The sequence below is a fragment of the Salmo trutta genome, chromosome 1 (genome assembly GCF_901001165.1).
Source record: "Salmo trutta chromosome 1, fSalTru1.1, whole genome shotgun sequence".
Taxonomy (NCBI): domain Eukaryota; kingdom Metazoa; phylum Chordata; class Actinopteri; order Salmoniformes; family Salmonidae; genus Salmo; species Salmo trutta.
In genome coordinates, this window is record NC_042957.1 from 55207589 (window position 1) to 55235075 (window position 27487).

General features: G+C 41.5%; 1 protein-coding gene across 4 annotated transcripts; it reads right to left on the reverse strand.

Annotated features, from left to right (window-relative positions):
- Window positions 1–1843: 1843 nt before the first annotated feature.
- On the reverse strand, window positions 1844–27436 carry LOC115201198 (choline transporter-like protein 2). Of its 4 annotated transcripts, XM_029764632.1 has the most exons (23): window positions 13245–13432; window positions 12966–13176; window positions 11254–11302; window positions 11071–11144; window positions 10815–10899; window positions 10569–10653; window positions 10353–10463; window positions 10067–10127; window positions 9737–9863; window positions 9556–9639; window positions 9319–9431; window positions 9023–9154; window positions 8673–8772; window positions 8436–8528; window positions 8217–8301; window positions 7797–8059; window positions 7563–7657; window positions 7290–7393; window positions 7040–7113; window positions 6871–6941; window positions 6635–6723; window positions 6415–6499; window positions 5224–5634 (listed from the first exon to the last, which is right to left on the reverse strand). In XM_029764632.1, exons 2-23 carry the CDS (start codon window positions 12997–12999, stop codon window positions 5471–5473), a joined length of 2178 nt encoding a protein of 725 aa, XP_029620492.1. In that variant the 5' UTR covers window positions 13000–13176; window positions 13245–13432; the 3' UTR covers window positions 5224–5470. The 4 variants fall into 4 exon arrangements, with proteins under 4 accessions (XP_029620502.1, XP_029620492.1, XP_029620485.1 ...); XM_029764642.1 differs by lacking the exons at window positions 5224–5634; window positions 13245–13432 and adding an exon at window positions 1844–2759 and having other exon boundaries at window positions 12966–13244; XM_029764625.1 differs by lacking the exons at window positions 12966–13176; window positions 13245–13432 and adding an exon at window positions 27259–27436.
- Window positions 27437–27487: the final 51 nt, after the last annotated feature.

Here is a 27487-nt window from a genome sequence, read left to right on the forward strand (position 1 = left end):
AAATCTCTTAGCGTTTTGTATAAGGAAGTGCTAGTCAACAGTGGCATGTTTGCATGTAATAATCCTTCATTTATAATCCTAAATAGCATCATCAGGTACTTGACATTTCTGAAGCAGCCAGACCATGATGCCACCACATTCAGTGCATGCCAGACTGTCTCAAGGCCTGTACCTCTAATGATAATGACTTTGTAGCCCTCTAGGTCCACTGGGAGAAGAATGAGAGGAATTCATAATACCGTGATTCACTCAGACCTCTGCAATGCTGACGCACACCGCCACCGGGCCACCAGCATCCCTTCGCCATTGTTACCCTGTTTGATTCCAAACGAGATACACACTTAGTTGTTACATAAAAGCCATGTGATATGATAATGTGGTCCAGCCAGCCAATATAAACTGGACAAGTTGATTACGTTTTCGCTAAAGGGTTTGAGAATAGCATCACTTATATTACAATGGAGTTTTGTCCCTATTAAGCTGAGTTGCCTCTGGGGGAAGTGTCCTTCTCTTACGCACTAAATACCCCATTATTGTGCTGTAGGACTGGCATGACGTACCAGAGCACCAGAGGGAAACAAAGTCTTGTGATTGTCACTTGAGACATACTCTATTGAAAAGGCTTTGTTTCCATGGTAAAAGAGCACAATGCATTTTGTTGAACTGATATGCTTTTATTGGCATTTGTGTATGTAAAGACTCAATGTGGGAATAAAGGGACTGAAAAGGGATGACCTTTCATAGTAGGTTACAAAATATTGTTACACAAAGACCTTTCATGAAAAGACTTCAATAGATGGCACAATAAATGGCCGACCTATTAGATTCAATTTTGCATTATTCAGGCATTTATGAATGCATATTTTAGACTACACGCGTAGAAAAAAAAGGTGCTATCCAGAACCTAAAAGGTTCTAGGTATAACCATGTTGGGTTCCATGTAGAACCCTTACTACAGATGGTTCTACATGGAACCAAAAAGGGTTCTCCTATGAAGACAGCAGAAGAACCCTTTTGGAACCCTTTTTTCTAGAGTGAATAGGATCAAGTTATTTCCTGAATTGAGTGAGCTGAGAAGGTGCATTGGCTCTGTCATCACCTCTAAGAAACATATGACTCTGGATACATCCACAGTTCAATCATAGAGTCCCATGGAGGAACCACAGACGTCCATAGGTTAAGACCTAAATAATCACAAGCCTAAGTGAGGTCACTGAACATATGCCCGAAAGCCTGATCTAGAGTCATCTCTAATATGTTACACAATGACTCAATTGTAGTGACTGTGAAAAATGTAGTCTATGGTGCTGCCAGTATACGTTTCATGTAACGTCCTGTTGGGACAATGCCAAGACAGTCAGTCATGCTGGTGTTAAGGATGATGGATGCTTCCTGGATCATAATGGTTCCTAGCCAGATGAGTAGGTGAATAAGCACCTGACGCAGAGCCAGCATTGGGACTGGGAGAGGTATGGAGATGCCTTACAACACCGTCACCTTCTGCAGAATGAGCTATGCTGAGCTGTTCGGAAGTTTACATACATTTAGGTTGGAGTCATTAAAACTCGTTTTTAAACCACTCACAAATTTCTTGTTAACAAACTATAGTTTTAGCAAGTTGGTTAGGACATCTACAGACAATCCACTGATGTATTTGGCTAAGGTGTATGTAAACTTCCAACATCAACTGTATAATTGAGGATTGTCTGTAGAACAGTTCATTCTGTTTATAGATGCTTTACTTGTCATTCAGAGAGCCATGAGGATCCACAGCTGACCTTTAAAACAGTTACTCTATAGCTAAATAATCACATCTGCCCTGGCAGGCAGTCACACACAGGACTAAATGTACAAAACTATTTTTATTTTCAGAACTCCACAGGCACTTAAAACAGATTCACATACTCAACCCATATTTTTCCCTGCTTTCAGCTTCACACCATCTTAATACATTCCTTTACCGCTCATTCCCTGGCAGTTATAAACAGAGAGCAAGCATTGATGTTTAACCGCAGGTTAAAAAGGGGATACAGTACTGTATTAATGGCAATGACAAAGCAGAGAAAATATTGCAACAATTAAAAAGTAGTTATACATTTTAAACTTGTTTGAAGTACTGCATGTATTAAAATAATTGCATAGGTTACATACAAAAGTGCTGCTTTATGTAAATGTATAAAATACTTAACTAAATAGATCAGCTCTGTGCTCACCTTCATGTAACACACTCCAAGTAATATTCATAACAAAGCATGCTCATAACATACTGACTTACAGCTGGTCTGATTACAGTAACATACAACTATATTCAATAAGAACCACATTTGGTTGCTGGTTTTTGAAAATTAGGTCATCAAAATATACTTAAACTGATTTAATCCAAACCAAATAACAATGAAAAAAAAAACATCCTTGTAAGAAGCACTCTGCATGCAGCATTAAAATTCCATTTAGGATTTATACGCCTCACTCCACCACAGGACGGCAGCGATCGTTTGGACTTCTGACAACAGATTGCCACATAGGTACTGGATGAGTGACAGCATGAGGTCCTTGGCCAACCCGGTCTTTATGGCATACTCCACTATATACACAATTACACACCTGTACACACCAGAGCTTTTGCCCTCCTCCACACCACATGGGAGAGCTCTACTGTGCTGGTTCAGGCTTGTTCTTCTTATTCAGGACTCTGAGGAGGCGGTCAGACATCAGGTAGGGTCTCTCCGCACTGCCATCGTTCCTCTCCAGGTCCTCCACTGAAGAAATCAGGGAAAACATCATGAGACAAAAATATGAAAATTACTTCAAAAGGAAAAACTTGAACATTGTTACATTTCCAAGCAGGGGCCAGATAAGAACCAACTTGTGATGCATTAGCAAAGCTTAAAAGATTATGCCAAGTTAAACAGAAATGCTTTAAGTCATTTAACATGTCATCCTACAAAACATATAATTGGCCTGCTTTTAACAGAATTGCTAAAGCTTGCCTAGTCAAACCCAAAAGGAAGTTATTTACCTTAGCTTGTTCCCCATCAACACAATGCAGAAAGATAATGAGGAGGAAAGGCAAATAACAGAAAGACTGGCAGCTTTAATCGCTAGCAGACATACTACCAACATGCACAATAGCACAAGAGAGAGAAAAGAGATACTGTATTCAGTTAATGCTCATAGATCCTAGGAGTCCATCTCCAGGGCAGTGCATCAAACAGACCTTGCTGACAGGCAAACATTTCAAGGCAATAAGGGATCTGATTGCAATTGCTTTACAGAACAAAATGGAGCTGCTTCCCTCACAAGTGGAACTAAGAAATACATTTCAGTATATACAAAACTGCATATGGCTTTTATAGATCATTGAAAATATCAACATTTTAATAATGCACTGATAGTATTACTGCTAACGATGGTAGCATTGCAGAGATCTTTTGAATGCTTTAACTGTAAACAATGTGATATGTAGGAGGTTCAATACATCAGACCAAAACGGATAGTTAGTCAATTAGGCACATTGTTTCCTATGGCCGACAGTGTTTCCCTTCTAGCAACAATGTCAGAACTGTAACATTTTCACTAAAACATCAGTGGAATCCCTAGCATTGTTTGGTCTCTTTTTTCCAAGTCAATGAAACTACTATAATTTGCCAACTCCAACCATTAAGAGCACACACTCACAGTTGAAGTCGGAAGTTTGCATACACTTAAGTTGGAGTTATTAAAACTCGTTTTTCAACCAATCCACAAATTTCTTGTTAACAAACTGTTGTTTTGGCAGGTCGATGAGAACATCTACTTTGCACATGACAAGTAATTCTTCCAACAATTGTTTACAGACAGATTATTTCACTGTATCACAATTCCAGTGGGTCAGAAGTTTACATACAATAATTGTGCCTTTAAACAGCTTGGAAAATTCCAGAAAATTATGTCATGGCTTTAGAAGCTTCTGATAGGCTAATTGACATCATTTGAGTCAATTGGAGGTGTACCTGTGGATGTATTTCAATGCCTACCTTCAAACTCAGTGCCTCTTTGCTTGACATCATGGGAAAATCAAAAGAAAATCAGCCAAGACCTCAGAAAAACAATTGTAGACCTCCACAAGTCTGGTTCATCCTTGGGAGCAATTTCCAAACGCCTTAAGGTACCACGTTATTAATCTGTACAAACAATTGTACACAAGTATTAACACCATGGGACCACACAGCCAGCATACCGCTCAGGAAGGAGACGCGTTCTGTCTCCTAGAGATGAACGTACTTTGGTGTGAAAGGTGTAAATCAATCCCAGAACAACGGCGAAGGACCTGGTGAAGATGCTGGAGGAAACAGGTACAAAAGTATCTATAACCACAGTAAAAAAAAATATATATATATATATCCTATTTTGACATAACCTGAAAGGCCACTCAGTAAGGAAGAAGCCACTGCTCCAAAACCAACATAAAAAACCCAGACTATGGTTTGCAACTGCACGTGGGGACAAAGATCGTACTTTTTGGAGAAATGTCCTCTGGTCTGATGAAACAAAAATGGAACTGTTCAGCCATAATGACCATTGTTATATTTGGAGGAAAAAGGGGGAAGCTTGCAAGCCGAAGAACGCCATCTCAAACGTGAAGCACGGGGGTGGCAGCATCATGGTGTGGGGGTGCTTTGCTGCAGTAGGGACTGGTACACTTCACAAAGTAGATGGCATCATGAGGAAGCAACATCAAGACATCAGTCAGGAAGTTAAAGCTTGATCGCAAATGGGTCTTCCAATTGGACAATGACCCCAAGCAGGTTGTGGCAAAAGGACAAAAAAGTCAAGATATTGGAGTGGCCATCACAAAGCCCTGACCTCAATCCTATTGAAAATTTGTGGGCAGAACGGAAAAACTGTGTGCGAGCAAGGAGACCTAGAAATTATACCAGCTATGTCAGGAGGAATGTGCCAAAATTCACCCAACTTATTGTGGGAAGCTTGTGGAAGGCTACCCAAAACGTTTGACCCAAGTTAAACAATTTAAAAGGCAATGCTACCAAAAATCGAATTGAGTATATGTAAACTTCTGACCCACTGGGAATGTGATGAAAGAAATAAAAGCTGAAATAAATCAATCATTCTCTTGACTATTATTCTGACATTTCACATTCTTAAAATAAAGTGGTGATCCTAACTGACCTAAGACATGGAATTTTTACTAGGATTAAATGTCAGGAATTGTGAAAAACTGAGTTTAAATGTATTTGGCTAAGGTGTATGTAAACTTCCGACTTCAACTGTATATACATACACACACACGTTTCTATAGGGGAGAAGGAAAACACTGGTCAAGCAGTTGACTGGTCAAGCATGTCGATCTACCAATCATGAGTAGCATGCCCATTTCTACAAGGCAGATCTGCAGATCGAGATCTCGTCCACAGTATCTTTGCTATAACTACTCCTAAACGTCCTCGTCTTTCTCCTGCATCGGAGGCTGCTATTGTTTCAGCTGGACGTCTTGGTCGTCTGGCTGATGAGTCGAGGACTGGGTTGGCTCCTCTGTCTCCTCCACAGCCTTGTTCTCTGACAGAATGTCATGGAGCGAAGCTGACATGTAATACGGTCTTGCCAGAGAGCCATCATTTCTCTCCAGGTCTTCGCCTATGTGTATGTATGTATGTATGTATGTATGTGTTAAATGGGGTCAAGGGATGGTTGATTGGAAAACAGGATGATGAAGGTGAAGGGTGGCATTAGTAAGGGAGATGGAGGAAAACAATATGAATTGAGAAGGGAGAGAAAGAGAAAGTCAGTCAAAATTCCCAGCAAAAGCACCCATTCGCATTTTAAATGAATAGATCAACACCTAAACTTCCCCATTGTCTGCAACCAGCAAGTTAACACTAGTCCTAGATAGCTGGGTTAGAATCAATAACTTAGCAATAAAGCATTATGAAGAATACCATCATGCAATTCATAATTAGTGGCAGCCCAACACCATTAGCAGTGAAAGAGGTCATGGAGAAAGGGAGAGGAGGTCACCGTTTCAGGACAACATGAACTTTAGACACATCTTGACTTCAAAACTTGCCATTTAGTAAAGCTTTGAGATGTAAAAGAGTTGCCAACACGAGGCAGTCATTTCCTGAGTATACTGTGTACACCATAATCCTTTACCTTACATTTTAGTCATTTAGCAGACGCTCTTATCCAGAGCGACTTACAGTAGTGAATGCATACATTTCATTAAAAAAAAAATTGTACTGGCCCCCCGTGGGGATCAAACCCACAACCCTGGCGTTGCACACACCATCCTGGCGTTGCAAACACCATGCTCTACCAACTGAGCCACAGGGAAGACCTTCTCACCACTGGTACCTTGTGTTTGTGGGGGAAAGACAATGCGTAATGCAAGAGGGGGATGGTTCTACTGTTACTCACAGAAGCATAGGAAGAGTGTGTCCACACACATGGCGTACACGCTGAAGAAGCCGTGGGCAATAAGGTAAGAACCAACCACCACCGTCTGAGGAGAGAAACACACTCCAACCATTACTATACACAACACCGTAGGTTACACTCAGCTACATTTAAAGCATAGATTAAACTACATGTCTTTGTACATAACCCACCAGACCCGGAGCATGGCTATACTACTCACCAGGATGGGAACCCAGTAGTAGTGGAGGTTGGGGGCTGTGTTCTCAAAGGCCTTCACCCTCCCAGAGAAGAAGAAGAACGCAAAGATTCCTGGGAAACAGGACGGAAGAGTTCTCATCCAATAGCACAACTGGTGGTCAACAGTGAAACGTAATAAAACTAAATACAATCATTAGAAGACTGGCCCTACTGAGTGTTATTGTTCATCATGTTTCCTGTAGAAACAGCCTCACTTACCCACAAGCCCCACGATAAGGAGTTTGCCCAGGAACAACAGAAAGTCTGTCACTTTGTCCAGGACGGCTACCCTGCAAGGTCAAACAGTGATACGTTGTGATGGATCATAGTCCATTTTGTAAAGTTCATTAAGTCAACACAAACATTAAGAGACAGCACACCCACTCACCTGATCATGTTCCTCATAAGGAGGAAGAAGGCATCTTTGGCAGAAGTGCAGAAGTTCTTGCCATATATCGCCACCTAGTGGCAGCAGGCTCAAATTCATAATCAAGCATAAACCAAACATTTTCCCACAGTTAACAGTCAGATGACCCAGGTGACAAAGCTTCTTTGCAATTAATTATATCCAATATGACATGCATTTAACTGGGTGACATTGGGCATAGCAGGTGCACACAAACAGGTAGTACACGCACCATAATGTAGGCATTTCTGTTGATGAACTTGATGAATTTCTCCAGGCACCAGAAGCAGCACTTGAGACAGCACAGCAGGAACTTTGTGCACTTATTTTGGGTTCCTTTAGGGGAGAATAACACACAGTAGGGCAGAACCAATCAGAGCCAACACAAGTACTAAAAAACCCAACATTCATACACAGCTAGTGTGAAGTATGATGAGGGCATACAATGACAGCTGTGTTAATATCAACATACCGTAGTACTGCTAATACAGGATCTATGGCTCACCTTGGAGCTTGTGGTCGATGTACTCCAGCAGAACCCTGATGATCTGGATGATGGAGAGGATGAGAGAGCCAAACGCCAGGGAACCTGTGTGATACCTGAGCAGGGGAGTGAGGAGATGTCACTAACCAACCTTATTAAAATGTCGTCAAGATACCCACATATGCAACAGAGCATCACGTACATATCTGAACACCCAACTTGGTAAGGAACATGAATGTAAACAGTCACACACACCTGAGTGATCTGCCAAGGGATGAGAAGATGGGGAAGGCAGGCATGTCGTCAGGCTTGACCAAGGCCCAGTAGTAGGAGGCAAAGGCCCCAGCCAGGGTCATCTGACCCAGCGCTGTCACAAAGTTGGCACACCAGAAGAACAGGAAGACGTTGTAGAACTGCAGGCCAATCAGGTACTTGTGGTAGACCGTCTCTCCACCGTAGAAGGCAAACAGACACTTTGAGTCTGGGCACTCCGCCTTCATACTGGAGGTGCTGAAGTTCTGGAGGAGACAGGTAGAGAAGAATCAACAGTTGACATTCTATCCATTGTATACACTTTTATCATGGAGGTGAGCCAATGGTTCAATGTCTCTCCAATTAAGATCAGGCTGTTCGATGGTGATATACTGCATGGGCTAACGGAAAAGCAGGACTCACAGCTGGCTCGCAGATTTTCCTGGAGTGATCGCAGGCCGTCTCATTGAACACCTTATAGATGGGCTGATTGGAGGTGGACAGGAAACTGGCCAGAGGCTGTCAAGGACTACAGTATGACCCAGAGAACTACAAATTCCAGCAAATACACATCAATCATTCAGAAGAGCATGTTGAGTTACTCAAGCCTATGAGTCATTTTTCTCCAAACATGAAGGATACACAGCGGTGACGGCCCAGTAGGCGATGACAATGGATAGGAGGGCAAAGGTGAACAAGGGGTAAAACAGGGCTGACATCACATACCCAATGGCCCTGTAAACAAAACATCACAGTTTAGCACTAGAAAGGTCTTATCCACCATCTATGTACCACAATGATCTAGCATTCAATGATCCATTTCCCATCCAATCCCATTAGAAATGGCTGTAAGTGCAGAGAGCACTCCCGTTTCCTGACCTGCTGGCTTCTTTGATGAGAGCGATGGCGATGAGGATTCTATTCCTGAGGAAGATGAGCAGCAAAATGATGATGACCTCCACAATGGCCAGAATAATAACTAAGAGAACAGGAGAGAGAAATGGCATAAAAACAAATGGAGAATTCAGTCATGACCATTTATACAGGAATCCTAGTTGTCCTTAGTATCAGTTTATGCTTGCGATAACACTGCAATGCAATATATCTAAGGGTTTATAAAGGTTACCTGGCTAACGTGATATACAGTATAACTAATGCATTGGTCCAGGTGTATACCTCCTGAGACACACTTGCTGTAAGGTTGAGAGGAGGTTAGTGGGGAGACTTACTGAAGGCCAGCCAGGTCTGTCTGATATGCAGGTACACAGAGAAGTCTGTCTGGAAGCCCAGGTCCTTTAGAGTGACATTAGAGCCTGCCTCTGACTTCAGGCTAACATATTCCATGGAGCAGTGAACGATGCCTGTGGTGCAATACAGAGCATGGCCACAAGAAGGAAGTACAGCATTTAGATAGAAATGAGGAAAAGGGACACAGGATATGGCTTTGTTGATTATAGAGAGTTTATATAGAGATATGAACATTAAGAAACAACTCAAAATGGACTTCTGTTGAACTGGTCTTTACCGTATCCAATGACCAGAATCACCATGACGATCATGACCCACACCATGATCCCGGCCAGGAAGCGCAGGAGGACGATGAAGAGGAGACTGATGAGCATGGCAATCACCAACCCTCTGAACCCCGACACAAAGACAGACTTGAGTGGCTACGTAACTGACTCTGTGCTGATCAAGTGCTTTGGAATTCAGTGTGAATGCATTACTGCACAATAGTGTCAAAGGGAAGACGCTGACTTACATTAGGATCCAGTACCAGGACTGGGTGTAATCCTCAAAGATCTTCATGACCACTTGTCGAGCCTCAATGACCACTGTGGCATTCCTATAGAAGAAAATACAGTGACCAATGCTGATTGTTGATGTAGCACTAGCACCCATCACAGGAAAACATCATGCAAATTCTGTTTCTGTGGACTCACTTGACCCCTGCCACCAGATCTTTGGCATCTCTAATGTTCCCCTCCCCATCATCAAACTTAGAGTTATTTCCCACGGTGATCTCCCCTCCCTTCTTCTGGTCCAGGGCAGGGAAGCACCTGCGGGTGACTGGAGGAAGAGGAAGGGGGGTGAAGGAGAAGACACAGGACAATGAGGGAGAGCAGCTAAAATAATGTCTTTCACTTTTTTCAAATTCCGGAAATGTGGAGGACGGGCTGGCCAGATGGAGGGTTGGGGAGTTCGACTCAGAGGAACGGAAGAAGGGCAGGTAGACAGGATAGGGGAGCAAAAGAGACTAGAGCCGTACTTACAGGGTTTACTTGGCGTCAGCATGGCAGGACACAGGCCAGAACTCAGGATCTGTGTTACAGTCTAAAACACACATGAACATCCAGCACTTAGTATCTCAACCATTGGTGCGGCAACGTATATTCAAAGTGTTCACACTAAACTGCCACTGGGAACACTATTGTTGTAGAACAAAACACGGTCACATTCTTGACATTGGAAACCAAGGAATCTTGACATTGTCATCCATGTTGATTTTGGAAAACTACTACACCACCCATCTCAGATTCCTCTTCACATGCTACTCACCAGCCCCTCTAGACCCTCCTTGCAGAAGTTCTTATAATACTTAAAGTCTTCTTTATTGGTGTAGGCCTTCAGGAGCGTCATGAACTTATCAGGGCATTTCTCCACACACATCTGATGGCAAAAGAAATGTCACCATGAGACAAGATAATACAAGTGCATAGGCATACGTAAATAACATGGCGTTCAAGAATGTATCAAAACAAAGGATCAGGTCACCTGTGTGGTTGGGCACTGGAACTCCAGCAGCACCATGGGACTGGCACACTTCATGATGTTGAAGTAGAACAGCAGGGGCTTCGTCCTACAATACACACACAACCAGTTGTTCAGAGAACACAAGAGCAGTGTTGGGTAAGACAGGTTTAAAGAGAGTGAATGCCCAGGGGGGAATGATGGAGACAACCAACACATGTGAGTGTTAGTGATTGTCTGTTATGCATGTATGGTGAGGGCAGAACTTACTCCAGAGGTGTGCCTGCCTGCCCACAGAACTGTCCTCTGCTGTCTGTGGGGTAGATCACCTTCCTGGGGTCTCCCTGGGTCCAGGCTAGGGAAGAAGGGAACGAGCAACAACTAAGAAACAATCAAATACCAGACATCTTTAATGCACAGACATACTTTAGGTGAGCAGCACTCAGAGACATACCCAAGGGCATACCCAAGTCCTTAATATGGGGTCAGTTAAGCTTGCTTGTGCCTACAGGACACATTTACTTACCCAGAATTCCCACTGCAAAATAGCCCAGTATGCAAATAATGAAGAAGATGCAGCATACAATGTCAGTGCAGCCCCTAGAGTAAAGAGAGCGGGAGATATGGAAATGTTATGGGACCCATAGTTTTTAGATGCGAATTATGTGCCGTCCTGACTACAGTGTGGATGAACTGGCAATCCTCTCACCTGTTATAGATGGGGCCTTTGAAGGTGGGGTCATACTTTCTTGGTTCACCTAGATGGAAAGAATGCAAGTACTGAAACATACAGTAGGAATACCATTTCAGATGGTAAATGGCTTGCAGGTAGCCATCTACATCACAGGTGGTTGGTGGCACCTTAATTGGGGAGGATGGGCTGGAGTGAAATGGTATCAAATACATCAAACATGGTTTCCATGCGTTTGATGCCATTCACTTGCTCCATTACAGCCACTATTATGAAATGTCCTCCCCTCAGCAGCCTCCTGTGATCTACACATAGGTAGATGTAAAGTGACCAGGCAACAGGATACATAAGACAGTAGCAGCAGCGTATGTGGGGAATGAACGTGTGTGATGTCTCTTTCAGCCGATGTTACATTTGATTGAAGGACATAAGACACACAAAATGACAGATTACCGTTTTCATCAGTATTAATTACTTCTTAAAAAAGTAAATGTTGATGAATGCCATGAAAAAGGTAAAAAAAGTTTTGGTTCTTGTTAATGTTTCTTGATTTTCTTAACTTGAGAACATCCCCCAAATTAAACTAGGCTATAAACCAGTGCACAATATTCTCTCCCTTTCACCCAATATAATGTGTAGCCTGGATCTGAACCAACAGTTCCAACAGGGTGAGGAGGAGCACAGAGTACAGACTCTCCACATCTGCAATCAGCCCACATAAGTCAAAGTTAACTACAGTTACTGTACAAGGAGGGACTAACTAACTAATTAATTAATTAATTAATTAATTAATATATATATATATATATAAGTGCAAACTACATTCACTCATTGCCAGTTCTAAATCCTCAGACGACCAAAATGAGGCATTAATGTCAACTACGTTTAGGCCTAGATGAGAAAGGGTACGATTATAACGAATCAGTCAGAAGTGCTCAAGTTGAGCCATACTGAATCTCAACTTCACAGAACATCAATAATTACAGTCTTTAGGTGGATGAACCACTGTGTCTAGGCTAGATACTATAGAGTATGATGTTCAGCATGGCGGCCATTAATAATGCAGAGCAGTGTTCAGGGTGCAATTGCAGCATGCATTATAGTGGGCCTGCCCCCAGAGAACATCAATCCACAAGCACAGAGATACAGAGTCTGGATGTTAAAGTGTTAAATGGGCATAATCAGCCTGAGATGCCCTTCAAAAGACATGGTGGAAACAGCTTGCAGAGGGAGTGTAGGCTGGAGCAAAGTGCGGAAACATTTGCCCAAAACAATAGCTGACGCATTTAGATTTTTTCAGGGCTGAAAACAAATAATGTTTCCTGCCAATTTTTCAGTCCAGTCCTTATATACACACACAATGCAGCAGCATTTGATAAAGGAGAGAAAACATTCTGATTTATTGTTCACTTGCATTTCTCCACACACCTGTATAATCAGCAGGTTTAACCCACACCCATTCTCAGCCATGTTGTCATAATGCCAATACTAGAGGTCTAGTTTCACCCAGTAAAAGAGACAAAATACACCACCCTTTAAAAAGCGCCAACTGATAGAGTCGTTAAAACATTCAAGCAGTGAGAAAAGCTCTATCCCACTTCAAGAACACATTTAAGCTACAACCAAACCAACCATCATAGAAGACACAAACAGCTTTTCATAAGGTTAAAAAGGTAAAACCACATAAGCTCTAATGAAACTAAAACCAAGTTGGAGCAATTAGAAGTTACCATGCTTTCCGTAATAGGGTTGCTCCTCAGGCATCTTTAAATTCCTTTCTGGTAGTCAGCTTATAAATGACCGGAACACTCTCCCTCTTTTTATTCTGCCCTTTTTTGCTTCACTTCCTTTTCCTGCCAACTGGTGTGTTTAAGAAAGTGAGAGAGACAGGTATTGTGGGAAGGAACTTGTCCAACCTGTCTGCAACAGCTCTGAGCACACCTGTTCCTCAGAGTCCACCCACTGTTTTCCCTCCCCCAACAGCTGCCTAGCTCAAATCTCTGGTCCACCTGTTCCTCAGAGTCCACCCACTGTTTTCCCTCCCCCAACAGCTGCCTAGCTCAAATCTCTGGTCCACCTGTTCCTTTCTCTTCCCCTTTCCCTCCACACAGAGCTCTTTTTGTCTGTGTTTCTCTCACTCTCTGACTTTGTTCCTGGCTTTCTCTACCTCGTTCACACTCTCTCCCCAGAGTTTGGTCAGGCAGCTCACCTACAGGGAAGGGTGGGAGCACAAACCAGGCAAAATGGGTGGAGACAATTCCTTGTTTTTCACTACACTGACTCTCCCCTCCCCCTCTGTGAAAGAGCTGCTGGACATCTTTGTGGATCCCAAGCAAACTACACAGGAGTGATCAAAAGCATGTGTTTGGGGGGAAAAACAAAAAAGCTGTTGTGTGCACTGAAGACTGATGAGACTCGGGTGGGCTGGTTATAATAAGGTGGGCTGGTTATAATAAGGTGGGCTGGTTATAATAAGGTGGGCTGGTTATAATAAGGTGGGCTGGTTATAATACTGGATAGATGAGCGCATTAATCAAGATCTCCACCCCTGAAGCTATTTTGAACACAAAGCTATATTCTGATACCTTATTTAACTTCTAGAGCTATCTTAAATGGCAATTCTGATATTTTTCCACTAATTGGCCTTTTGACAAATCAGATCAGCTCTGAAAAAGATCTGGGCCCATTGTTGGTTCTAACAATAAACTCAGCCTTAAGATGCTTTTGGGAAACCGGGCCCTGATGTGAAAGATCTGATGTGGTTGGTCAAAAGACCAATTTGTGGAAAAAATATCATAATTGGGCTGCCTGTGTAAACGCAGCTTTATTTACTTATTTCTAACTGTCACTTCTTGTACGTTTGAATAATTCTTGTCACACCAGGGCTGCGTTCAGTATGTTTTTATGTTCTGGAACATTCAACTGAACGTTAACAGTGATGTACTGAACGGCCAGGTGAGAAGGGGGGTTGGATTGTCGGTTGGGGAACGCTGTATCATGGCCTCTGCCCTTTAAATACGTCACTCATAGCATCGATGCACGACTCGCCACACCCACCAAACGGGAGCAAATGTACCTCAAAGTCTGTTCAAAAACGTACAAGCATCAGTACAAACCGTTTCTGTAAAGTAGCAAACGTTCAAGCAAACTGAGTGCACCTCTGACCAATGGATTATTCACAAGGTGCAATCAATTCAAAGCTGCTCATTAGGAAGTTCATTATAGCCAAAGATTGTCTATTATTTTGACAAGATAGACGTGACTGCTCTAACAATGGAAATACATATTCTCAAAGATGGAAGGCAGGCAGGAGGAGGGACCATTCTAGCCAATGAGAGGGCAGATAAGCGTGTGAACAACAAGCCATAGAGATAGATAGAGGACTCATCTTTGTATCTGTGCCATTATATTGTCCGTGACAGCATGGCACCACAATTTTAAGGTAGTACATTTTCTTATTCTTCATTGGCTGATTGCTTCCAACTCATAGGAATCCCCACCCAGTTGACTACTTTAAAAATGGTGGAAGTCCTCAATGGCTAAATCAATCAGGGCTTGATATTCACTTTTTTAGCCAAGTAGGACAGATTTTTTAATTGTCCGAAAGCTCAAGTCACTTGTACCCCCCCCCCCCCCCCCCCCCCTCCAAAAAAAGCCAAAAATATGACTGATAATTGTTTTGTATTATGCAAGTAACCACTTCACAAAACAACATTCATTATTATCACTGGTATTGACAATGGAAGGCTGCTGGTCTGATCCCATGTATTATACAGTGTCTCCTGCCGTTGTGGCCTTGAGCAAGGCACTTAACCCCCACAAAGTAAAATACGCATCAGAGTCAGCTTATCAAGGTCCTTTTGAGCAGTGGATTTTTTGCAATGTGCTGTGTTCAAGCAAGGCTGGAGCAAAAGCCTGCACACCAAATAGCACTCCTGGAATCTCCTGGAGCATGATTGGCCACCCTGCAACATTACAATTACAACCAAATACTTTTTATGATCTTTATAAAATAATTCCCTCATTCAATGAACCAGGGATCAAATGACTAAGGTGGATGAGGTAGCTAACTAAGATGTTTATCTATTTGTAAGGTTAAAATATTCAGTGTTCAGGGGAGATCTTGACAGCATAGGAGTTACTTGTCAATTAGCCTAGTCTAGGAATTTTCTTGTAACTTTGTCAGAATTATATGGCCAGTGTTGAAATTTTGAGCGCTTGAGAGACGGTTTTTCAACCGGAGTATGCAGCATTGGTTTCATCAACTGTGCACCCGTATCAACTGCATGTCGGCCACTTGCGATTATACCGGTGCCGGTGGAAAGTTATTTTAGGACATCGGACATGACAATGACATTAATACATGCTAAAAGCTAGATAGTTAATAATTGATATGATTTATTTAAGTGTTATACACCTACCGGTGCCCAGCCCTACTAGCGAGTTAACCAGCCAAACTGCACAATATGTTTTGAGTTGGCTATCTAGTTAGTCTGTTGTATATCATTATTTACCTGCTGCACAAATATCTCTCTCTTTCTCCTCTGGTAATGGCCCACTGGAAAGCAGGTGATACACACACCATGACTTTTACAGGATTTTCATTCATGACTAAAATTAGCTATAACTGGGCAAATAACTCACTAACTAGCAATGAATATCAACAAATGTGCACATGCGGCTTGCTTTGATTTCAAAAACGCATCTCGCGACTGCAAGATGTAAAGGCCTGTCAATGCAGGCCTACAATATTATACTCAGATGCGCTCTGCTGAGGTTGGGAGGACAGTGTGCAACACATTGCATCCAGAGGACACTGATCCTGTTCTGATCAGAGTAACCTAATGTTTGATATTGTGATTTTTGCGTGATTGTTTTTTACTTGTCCATTTGGACAACTTAAATCTATATTCTTCTTGTTCGACAATTGTTTTACTTGTCCCGGGCAAGCGAACAAGTGTTAATGTCGAGCCCTGTCCATGATGAGTCCTCTATCTATCTCTATGAGAACAGGCACAATGCAGATGTAAAGTCGTTTTTTTTCTTCCAAAGTTGCCGAAATGCCATGTGCGTCCACTTATATCAGTGCATTCGTAACAACCCAGCCATTATGAAACTTCTTTTCGATCAAATAAGCCTCACGTAGCAAAATAGCAATTACATTTGGCCACATTTTATTTGGATAGGGCATCTACAGATGGACTATCAAAATAAAGTCTAATCTTACATTTTTCTTTTATCAAATCGACACTTTCATTGACCATGGACATATTTTGGGCTGAGTAAAACCTCGCGCTTCGCCTATTCCTCTCTGTTATATCCAGGTGTGTCCTCTCAGAGCCATTGCATGTCATATTCATAGGTGTTTTCCACCCTCTTGTGGGAACATGACTGTATTACATTGGGTGGTTTCACCCAGCCTGGCTGGATATTCACATATCCATAACCACATCCTGTTGTGCCATTTCCTCTGCTTACTCTGGGTTTGCACGCTAGCGGGATATTAGACTACTTTTTATTAAAAAACATTTAGCAGTGAGCAAGGAAAAGCAATCTCTATAAGAATTCAAATTAGATTGCCTTTGTCTGAACCCAACGGGATGCTGTGTATGCTGATGATAAAGACAGATTATGGGGAAGTTGTGTATGTTTCATGATGAGCTGTGTTTGGAAAATGGGTATTGATGAGAAGCTTCTGTTGGAATCTCTCCATACTCTTTCCAGGCAGTGTAGTCACTTGTTTTGGCCAATGGGATAGTCTATGTCATTCTGGGAATTGCCCATTTTCCATTCATTACAAGTTAGTGAGAGAAAGCAACATCTCCCTCTATCTTAATTTTCTGTAAAACCCTACTGGCCCATTATTACAAGCACAGTAGCAGACTGTTACAAGCTACCAGCCCAAAATAGTCTCAACATCTCGATGGGCTATGCACAGGGAGGATATTTCACCCTGCAAGAGTTGGATCTCCACTGAATACATAATATGGGTATGACATAAATTCCCACATTTCAGTGTCACATGTTCTCTACAACTTCTCTATGGCTTGAGAAAAGATATTAAAAAAGCTCCAACACATTAGGAACAAGAGCACAATGTGGTATTCTGTTGGGGAAGCATGGTGAGTGGGAGTGTGCTGTCAGGCCCTGGCAGCTTTAATCCATTAATGCATCCTTTCTGAAAGGGGGGCCTATGGCCCAGCTTCACTACATTCACTATCAGGACAAATGTTATTTGCTACATCGGTTGTTTATTAGGGTACACTACTGTGGCTAGATGTTTCCCAAGAATCTGCACAAAGAAATTGATATACCACTGTTTCTCTTGTGGACAGAGAAGTCATTGTATAGTGTACTACACAAGGCAGTTTTCCTTCTGGTTTTCTTGACCTTCATGTATTTGCTTTGGAACTTTTCTATTTTTTCCTGAGCCAAGTCTCCCCTCAATATTATCCTTCCTCCCTAGCCTCTCCTCCTCTCATAGTGAAAATGACCATAAATAAGGTCAACCTTCCAATAAATGTTTTATCTGTCCTCCATGCCTGTATGTATACCCATACCGATGTCTACAGTGCTCTATGTACAGATTATAGAGTACTGTTGCTCATTTATGCAATAGATTGTGACTGCCATGCTGAATGTGTGTATGCACATACCTGGAGAGAACAGAAATAATGTATTTTGTTTGGGACTGGTGAACAGCACTGCACTTAAACAGTATGTACTCATCCAAAGTGCACCTGTCCTGAGTCAACTATCATACAGAGCATTCGGAAAGTATTCAGACCCCTTCACTTTTTCAACATTTTGTTACGTTACAGCCTTATTCTAAAAGTGATTAAAAAAAATGTTTCCCTCATCAATCTACACACAACACCCCATAATGACAAAGCAAAAACAGGTTTTTCAAAATTTTGGCAAAAAAACTGATATATCACATTTACATAAGTATTCAGACAGCTCTAGGAAGAGTCTTGGTGGTTCCAAACTTCTTCCATTTAAGAATGATGGAGGCCACTGTGTATGTATGACTGTTTCCCTCATAGGGAGTTTTCAACATCAAGATAAGATTGACTTGACCAACAGTGCTGACTGCAGCAGATAACATAACTGCTTCAGAGATATCGAAACTAGATATGGAGCCTTGTTGGTGGTTAGGGTAGGGAAGTGTGCCCTCTCTCCAAATATCTCTGCTAGTAAAAACAGCATCCTCTTTATGGTCTGGACTAGATGTCTGTACACTTTGGATCAGGGTTCGAATTACAGAGCTACCAGGACACCCCCATAAACGTTACAAATATCAATGTTGGTCCAGTCCACTATTTTTAGAGCATCCCAAGAGACAATATGTAATTCCATCCCTGCTATGGACTATAATCCTAAACAAAACTCTGCTGTAACATTTACATTTACAATGAATATCTCTGAATATAAGATGTTCCTGAGTCCTTACCATCTCTTCTTCAGTTTCCACTTTCTGAAGCCTGCTGGATAAACAGGCCCATCTTCCTGAGGAGTGTGTCACCTCTACTGTCTGTCTCCCTAATTTACTCCAGTGAGAGACAACAGACAGCACTGCACTTCACTGAAACAGATGCCATTCATGTCTTGTCTTTGTTTTTTTCTCCATTGTGCTCATAGCAGAGATAGATAGGCCAGAGCCTCAGCACCAACCCATTAGGCAACATCAATTAGATTACTTGGCTATGTTTTGATAACATTGACAAAGAAACATGATTACACTCTCTAAAAGTCTGCTAAATGAACCTACAGTGAGGGGGGAAAAGTATTTGATCCCCTGCTGATTTTGTACGTTTGCCCACTGACAAAGAAATCATCAGTCTATAATTTTAATGGTAGGTTTATTTGAACAGTGAGAGAAAGAATAACAACAAAAAAATCCAGAAAAGCGCATGTCAAAAATGTTATAAATTGATTTGCATTTTAATGAGGGAAATAAGTATTTGACCCCCTCTCAATCAGAAAGATTTCTGGCTCCCAGGTGTCTTTTATACAGGTAACGAGCTGAGATTAGGAGCACACTCTTAAAACCTCTCTGGGGTATGTGGGACGCTATGTGGGATGCACACTATTCAACAGCCAGTGAAATAGCAGGGCGGCAAATTCAAAACAACAAAAAATCTCATAATTCAAATTTCTCAAACATACAACTATTATATCCCATTTTAAAGATACACTTCTCGTTAATCCAACCACATTGTCTGATTTCAAAAAGGCTTTACGGCGAAAGCATAACATTAGATTGTTAGGACAGCTCCGAGACAAGAAAAACCACACAGACATTTTACAAGCAAGGAGAGGTGTCACAAAAACCAGAAATACAGCTAAAATGAATCACTAACCTTTGATGATCTTCATCAGATGGCACTCATAGGACTTCATGTTACACAATACATGAATGTTTTGCTCGATAAAGTTCATATTTATATCCAAAAACCCCATTTTACATTGCCGTGTAATGTTCAGAAATGTTTTGCCTCCCAAAACTTCCGGTGAATGAGCACATCAATTTACAGAAATACTCATCATAAACGTTGATAAAATATTCAACAGTTAATCAAAGAATTATAGATACACTTCTCCTTAATGCAACCGCTGTGTCAGATTTCCAAAAAGCTTTACGGCGAAAGCAAATTTTGCAATAATCTGAGTACAGCGCTCAGATATCAAAACAAGCCATACAGATACCCGCCATTTTGGAGTCAACAGAAATGACAAAAATTACATTATAAATATTCACTTACCTTTGATGATCTTCATCAGAATGCACTCCCAGGAATCCCAGTTCAACAATAAATGTTTGTTTTGTTAGATAAAGTCCATCATTTAGGTCCAAATACCTCCTTTTTATTCACACGTTTAGTCCACTACTCCAAATGCAGCGCAAAATGCGCGCAAAATTTCACGACGAAAAGTCAAAAAAAGTTATATTTACGTTCGTAGAAACATGTCAAACGATGTATAGCATCAATCTTTAGGATGTTTTTATCATAAATCTTCAGTAATATTCCAACCGGACAATTCCAATGTCTTCAGAAATGAAAAGGAACACAGCTAACTCTCACGTGAGTGTGCGCCACTGAACTCATGTCATTCTCTCAGTCATCTGACTCCAGGACCTCTTATTCTCTCCTTAGTCACAGTAGAAGCATGAAACAACGTTCTAAAGACTGTTGCCATCTAGTGGAAGCCTTAGGAAGTGCAAAATGAACCCTAAGTCACTGTATACTGTATAGGCAATCACTTGAAAAACTATAAACCTCAGATTTCCACACATCCTGGTTGGATTTTTCTCAGGTTTTGTCTGCCATATGAGTTCTGTTAAATCAAATCAAATCAAATGTATTTGTCACATACACATGGTTAGCAGGTGTTAATGCAAGTGTAGCGAAACGCTTGTGCTTCTAGTTCCGACCATGCAGTAATATCTAACAAGTAATCTACCAATTCCACAACAACTACCTTGTACACACAAGTGTAAAGGAATGAATACGAATATGTACATAAAAATATATAAATGAGTGATGGCCGAACGGCGTAGGCAAGATGTAATAGATGGTATGGAGTACAGTATATACATATGAGATGAGTATTGTAGGGTATGAAAACATATAAAGCGGCATTGTTTAAGGTGGCTAGTAATACATTACATCAGGATGGCATAGAGTACAGTATATACATTTGAGATGAGTAATGTAGGTTATGAAAACATTATATAAAGTGGCATTGTTTTAGAAACTTCAGAGTGTTTTCTATCCAAACCTACTAATAATATGCATATCCTACCTTCTGAGCCTGAGTAGCAGGCAGTTTACTACGGGCACGCCTTTCATCCGGACGTCAAAATATTGCCCCCTACCCTAGAGAAGTTAAAGGGAGTGCTCCTAATCTCAGCTTGTTACCTGTATAAAAGACACCTGTCCACAGAAGCAAGCAATCAATCAGATTCCAAACTCTCCACCATGGCCAAGACCAAAGAGCTCTCCAAGGATGTCAGGGACAAGATTGTAGACCTACACAAGGCTGGAATGGGCTACAAGACCATCACCAAGCAGCTTGGTGTGAAGGTGACAACAGTTGGTGCGATTATTCGCAAATGGAAGAAACACAAAAGAACTGTCAATCTCCCTCGGCCTGGGGCTCCATGCAAGATCTCACCTCGTGGAGTTGCAATGATCATGACAACGGTGAGGAATCAGCCCAGAACTACACGGGAGGATCTTGTCAATGATCTCAAGGCAGCTGGGACCATAGTCACCAAGAAAACAATTGGTAACACACTACGCCGTGAAGGACTGAAATCCTGCAGCGCCCGCAAGGTCCCCCTGCTCAAGAAAGCACATATACATGCCCGTCTGAAGTTTGCCAATGAACATCTGAATGATTCAGAGGACAACTGGGTGAAAGTGTTGTGGTCAGATGAGACCAAAATGGAGCTCTTTGGCATCAACTCAACTCGCCGTGTTTGGAGGAGGAGGAATGCTGCCTATGACCCCAAGAACACCATCCCCACCGTCAAACATGGAGGTGGAAACATTATGCTTTGGGGGTGTTTTTCTGCTAAGGGGACAGGACAACTTCACCGCATCAAAGGGACAATGGACGGGGCCATGTACCGTCAAATCTTGGGTGAGAACCTCCTTCCCTCAGCCAGGGCATTGAAAATGGGTCGGGGATGGGTATTCCAGCATGACAATGACCCAAAACACACGGCCAAGGCAACAAAGGAGTGGCTCAAGAAGAAGCACATTAAGGTCCTGGAGTGGCCTAGCCAGTCTCCAGACCTTAATCCCATAGAAAATCTGTGGAGGGAGCTGAAGGTTCGAGTTGCCAAACGTCAGCCTCGAAACCTTAATGACTTGGAGAAGATCTGCAAAGAGGAGTGGGACAAAATCCCTCCTGAGATGTGTGCAAACCTGGTGGCCAACTACAAGAAACGTCTGACCTCTGTGATTGCCAACAAGGGTTTTGCCACCAAGTACTAAGTCATGTTTTGCAGAGGGGTCAAATACTTATTTCCCTCATTAAAATGCAAATCAATTTATAACATTTTTGACATCTGTTTTTCTGGATTTTTTTGTTGTTATTCTGTCTCTCACTGTTCAAATAAACATACCATTAAAATTATAGACTGATCATTTCTTTGTCAGTGGGCAACGTACAAAATCAGCAGGGGATCAAATACTTTTTTCCCTCACTGTAATTTCCAAAATAGTGCTCTATTTTTGTACCCCTTACTCGTGGCTCTGATTCAGCTACAAAAAATCTACAAAACAATGCAGAATTCCAAAGAGTATAGGGTTTTTCACCTTCCAAACATCCAGATGTGACAGACCAGACAGGCTGTGGGAGGGCAGCCAAGTCCAACAGTGATGACTATCAGTCAGAAAGAGGAAGGGCATACCACACAAATAGGTGGGGGTTCCTAATGATAACAGCGAGGATGGTCCTATAACTCAACATCACTATTACAGGAATTGGCCTCTGCTTCTTCTCTTCTCCTCAGGCCCCATGACCCTAATAACTTTCTCTAATAATATCAAACACTCAGGCTGTCTGCTGTCTGAATGGAAACAAAACGTAAGTTCTGTAGGGTTAATAAGTCACATGAGTCTGTTTGGACCAGACTGTGATCAAGCAGATTAAACAATAATAATTGGGGCTAGCAGGGAACACTTTTCTCCTTCCCTAGGGGCATGCCACTGGGCACAGATGTCAATTCAACGTCCATTCCACGTTGATTCAATGTAATTTCATTTAAATGTTGTGGAAACAACATTGATTCAACCAGAGTGTGCCCAGTGGGATGCCTGTTTATTCAATACAGTTGTTGAGAAAAGCGACAATGTGGGAAGTTATAACAAGATGACAGCTGTTGTAATAGAAAACAGCTGGACTGGACTTCAAATGCAAATGTTCATGAATAGCACAAAACTACACTATTGCTACACTCTTAGAAAGAAAGGTGCTATCTAGAACCTAAAAGGGTTATTTGGCTGTCCCCATACGGGAACCCTTTGAAGAATCCTTTTTGGTCCTAGGTAGAACCCTTTTGGTTCCAGCCAGAACCTATTTGAGTTCCATGTAGAACCCTTTACACAGAGTGTTCTACACGGAACCCAAAAGAGTTCTTCCTGGAATCAAAAAGGGTTCTACCTGGAAACAGAAAGGGTTCTCCTATGGGGACAGCCAAAGAACCCTTTCGGACCCCTTTTTTCTAAGAGTGTAGCTAGACCTTGCCAGAGCTTGAAATAAAGATCAGAGAGACTCTGGATCAAGTTTCAAACCATTCTCCTAAATATGTCTTATAATTACACATAATCTAAGACTGCACAGGGCTGTAGGCTGTCTGATCCTGTCAGTTCCCCTGTTATTGAGGTTTCCTGATATGTGTTGGCCTGAAATTACTCCATGATGTGAAATGGGGATGATTATGTTAGATCACAGCTTAAACCCCACTGTATTTCTGAGGCAGTCCTATTTTACCATGAAAACCTCAATTACAACCATATGAATGCATCTACAACATTAGCACATGGGAGAGTTAGGGTCAAAGGAATGTTGAGCAATGCTGGGGGAGATATTGAAAACAATTTCTTCATAAAAACAGATACAATCTAAAACCAAGTGAGGACTGTTCATTTCTGCACGATCGTAACCTGTGTCAAACTCCCCATAGTTACGTTTTTTGTCCTTCGCCTTCTTATGTGAAACCCTGACAGATTTCCATGAAATCATACGACCGCAAAACAAACGCACAAGGAACAAACCATGAAGAAGAAAAACTAAGGGCCTCTATAAGTCCTCTGACTACAAATCATTACACTATTTATAACCACACAAACACATAATACCTGATTATCACTAAATATGCTTCCTACTGGTCAGATTCCAATACATCTGCACCTCCATCATTATATTCATTTAAGAGTACTACACTGAATTTGACAGTCATTTGAGAGAGTCATTTGTGTCACAATATAGTGCTAGAGGTCATTAACCCAACAACTTTTCACAGAATGTCTTCAACTTTATTTCCTGCCAAGTCACAGCTTACTATTCCCACAATGCAGTTTGATGATCAACTGTCTTTTCTTCCCATTAACATCTTGCTCTGGTGTTGACCTGACTGCTTGTTTGTATGAGGGTTATAACACATTCCTAAATAATGTATAGAGGGAAGAGGCAAACAGTACTGTATACTAAATAGTAGCTGAGGTTGTAAAATGTATTGTGCCAGGAAGAGTGGGAAAAGTATTAGATAATGAAAGAGAGGGTTTTAAATAATAAATGAGTCATCATAAGACAGGCAGAGGGAGGAAAAGCCTGTGTGCAGAGGAAAGAAGAAAAACAGCTTTCATATGGCTGGAGATGGGAGACAGCTAACAAGTCAACCATTAATCTCGCCTTATCCCTCCTCCATGTTGTTCACAGGGCCCTGCAAACCCCACATAAAACCAAAACACAAACAGTGAAAATGAGAAACCTACTATAAGGGTTTTTCTTTATTTGTACTATTTTCTACATTGTAGAATAATAGTGAAGACATCAAAACTATGAAATAACATATGGAATCATGTAGTAACCAAAAAACTGTTAAACAAATAAAATATATTTTATAATTAGATTCTTCAAAGTAGCCACCCTTTACCTTGATGACAGCTTTGCACACTCTTGGCATTCACTCAACCAGCTTCACATGTTTTTCCAACAGTCTTGAAGGAATTCCCACATATGCTGAGCACTTGTTGGCTGCTTTTCCTTCACTCTGCCATCGAACTCATCCCAAACCATCTCAATTGGGTTGAGGTTGGGTGATTGTGGAGGCCAGGTCATCTTATGCAGCACTCCATCACTCTCCTTCTTGGTCAAATAGCCCTTACACACCCTGGAGGTATGTTAGGTCATTGTCCTGTTGAAAAACAAATGATAGCCCCACTAAGCCCAAACCAGATGGGATGGCGTATCGCTGCAGAATGCTGTGGTAGCCATGCTGGTTAAGTGTGCCTTGAATTCTAAATAAATCCCTGACAGTGTCACCAGCAAAGCACCCCCACACCATCACACCTCCTCCTCCATGCTTCACGGTGGGAACTACACATGCAGAGATCATCCGTTCACCTACTCTGCGTCTCACAAAGACAAGGCATTTGGAACCAAAAACTCTAATTTGGACTCATCAGACCAAAGGAGAGATTTCGACACGTCTAATGTCCATTGCTTGTGTTTCTTGGCCCAAGCAAGTCTCTTCTTCTTAATGGTGTCCTTCAGTAGTGCTTTCTTTGCAGCAATTCGACCATGAAGGCCTTATTCGCACAGTCTCCTCTGAACAGTTGATGTTGAGATGTGTCTGTTACTTGAAGTTATTTGGGTTGCAATTTCTGAGGCTGGTAACTCTAATGAACTTATCCTCTGCAGCAGAGATAACTCTGGGTCTTCCTTTCCTGTGGTGGTCCTCATGAGAGCCAGTTTCATCATAGCGCTTGATGGTTTTTGTGACTGCACTTGAAGAAACTTTCAAAGTTCTTGAAATTTTCCAGAATGACTGAAGTAATGATGGACTGTCATTTCTCTTTGCTTATTTGAGCTGTTCTTTAACCAAATAGGGCTATCTTCTGTATACCACCCCTACCTTGTGACATCATAACTGATTGGCTCAAACGCATTAAGAAGGAAAGAAATTCCACAAATTCACTTTTAACAAGGCACACCTGTTAATTGAAATGGATTTCAGGTGACTACCTCATGAAGCTGGTTGAGAGAATGCCAAGAGTGTGCAAAGCTGTCATTCTTTGAAGAATCTTATATTCTGATTTGTTTAACACTTCTTTGGTTACAGCATGATTCCATATGTGCTATTTCATAGTTTTGATGTCTTCACTATTATTCTACTATTTAGAAAATAGTAAAAATAAAGAAAAACCCTGGAATGAGTAGGTGTGTCCAAACTTTTGACTGGTACTGTATATATAAGTCCAAATTACAAGCGTGGAGTCAGACTCTATCATTTTGGCAGAGGTTCGTCTACTCCAGCAGAGATTCTTGCTCTTTTTAGGCAGCATAAATGAAGTAATATATTATGAGAACATATCTTCAAGAAAAAACATTTCCCTTACATGAACAACAATTGTTTGGATCCGTTAACCTACCATTACCTTTATATTGCAGGGAATAGCAGGTTTTTCCTGACAATAGCTGAAACAATACACACAGTATCTTCTCTAAATTCAGATGCAGACCCACCATGAGGCATTTTTTAATTAACTAATCTATATTGGGATGGTGGTCATATTTCTGTCAGCACAAAACTTGTGAGTCGTTCTCTAGTGTGCCATACCAGGCTGAGGAATGTAGCAACTGGACACACAAAGGCTGAGCAGGGACACTACAGCTTAACCCTAACAATAGTAAACTACATGTTTACTACTGATTAACTGAAAATGTTAAGAGAATTGAAAGAAACTTCAAAGCCCACATCCTATTTGAGAATCATATTGTATGATCATTTGAGATAGGCTACAGTATTTGCATACAAGTGTGCATTTACTGTATGGAATGTTTATCAGTAGTATCATTGTTTGGCACAGGGATGAGACCTGGGCGTGGGAGTGTGAGAGATGCAACAACAACATAGGCTAATCAAATCTATAGACTAGCCCAAAACAAAAGCATAGACCAAGCATAGACTATTACGCATGGAAATTATGGCTCGAATTGTGAGAGTCAATTTCCATTCGTCTATTCTCTGAAAAGGAGACAGAGAAAAGTTGATTGAGTTAGGCTACGTCAATGGGGTAAATCAAATATGTAATAGTCCAATGCTGAGTTAAATTATTACATGCATCCAGCACACACCAATACAGTGTTGCATTCCACACTCCAGTCTTCTTGATACATGAAAACGAAACTATATGGGTCTGGTCGGCTAGCTATCCCAGGACAGTGAAAGCGCTGTTAAAGAGATATGGCAGCCTATATAAACTAAACAAGCTAACAACTTACCATACTTCGGTTTCTCACCCTCCAGTTCCATCATGAATTAGTGAGTCCACTTGTAAACTAAAATTGTAAGACTACATATATCCTAATTTCCAGTCCAAATGGCAGCCTACGGATAAAGTTACTGCGCTGAAGTCCACTCCAAATCTGAATCAAACTCAAAACATTTAGCGAGATGTTCCTTCTTGAAAAAGTTGACCAGTGAATGCCAACAAAACTTTGAATGACGGGC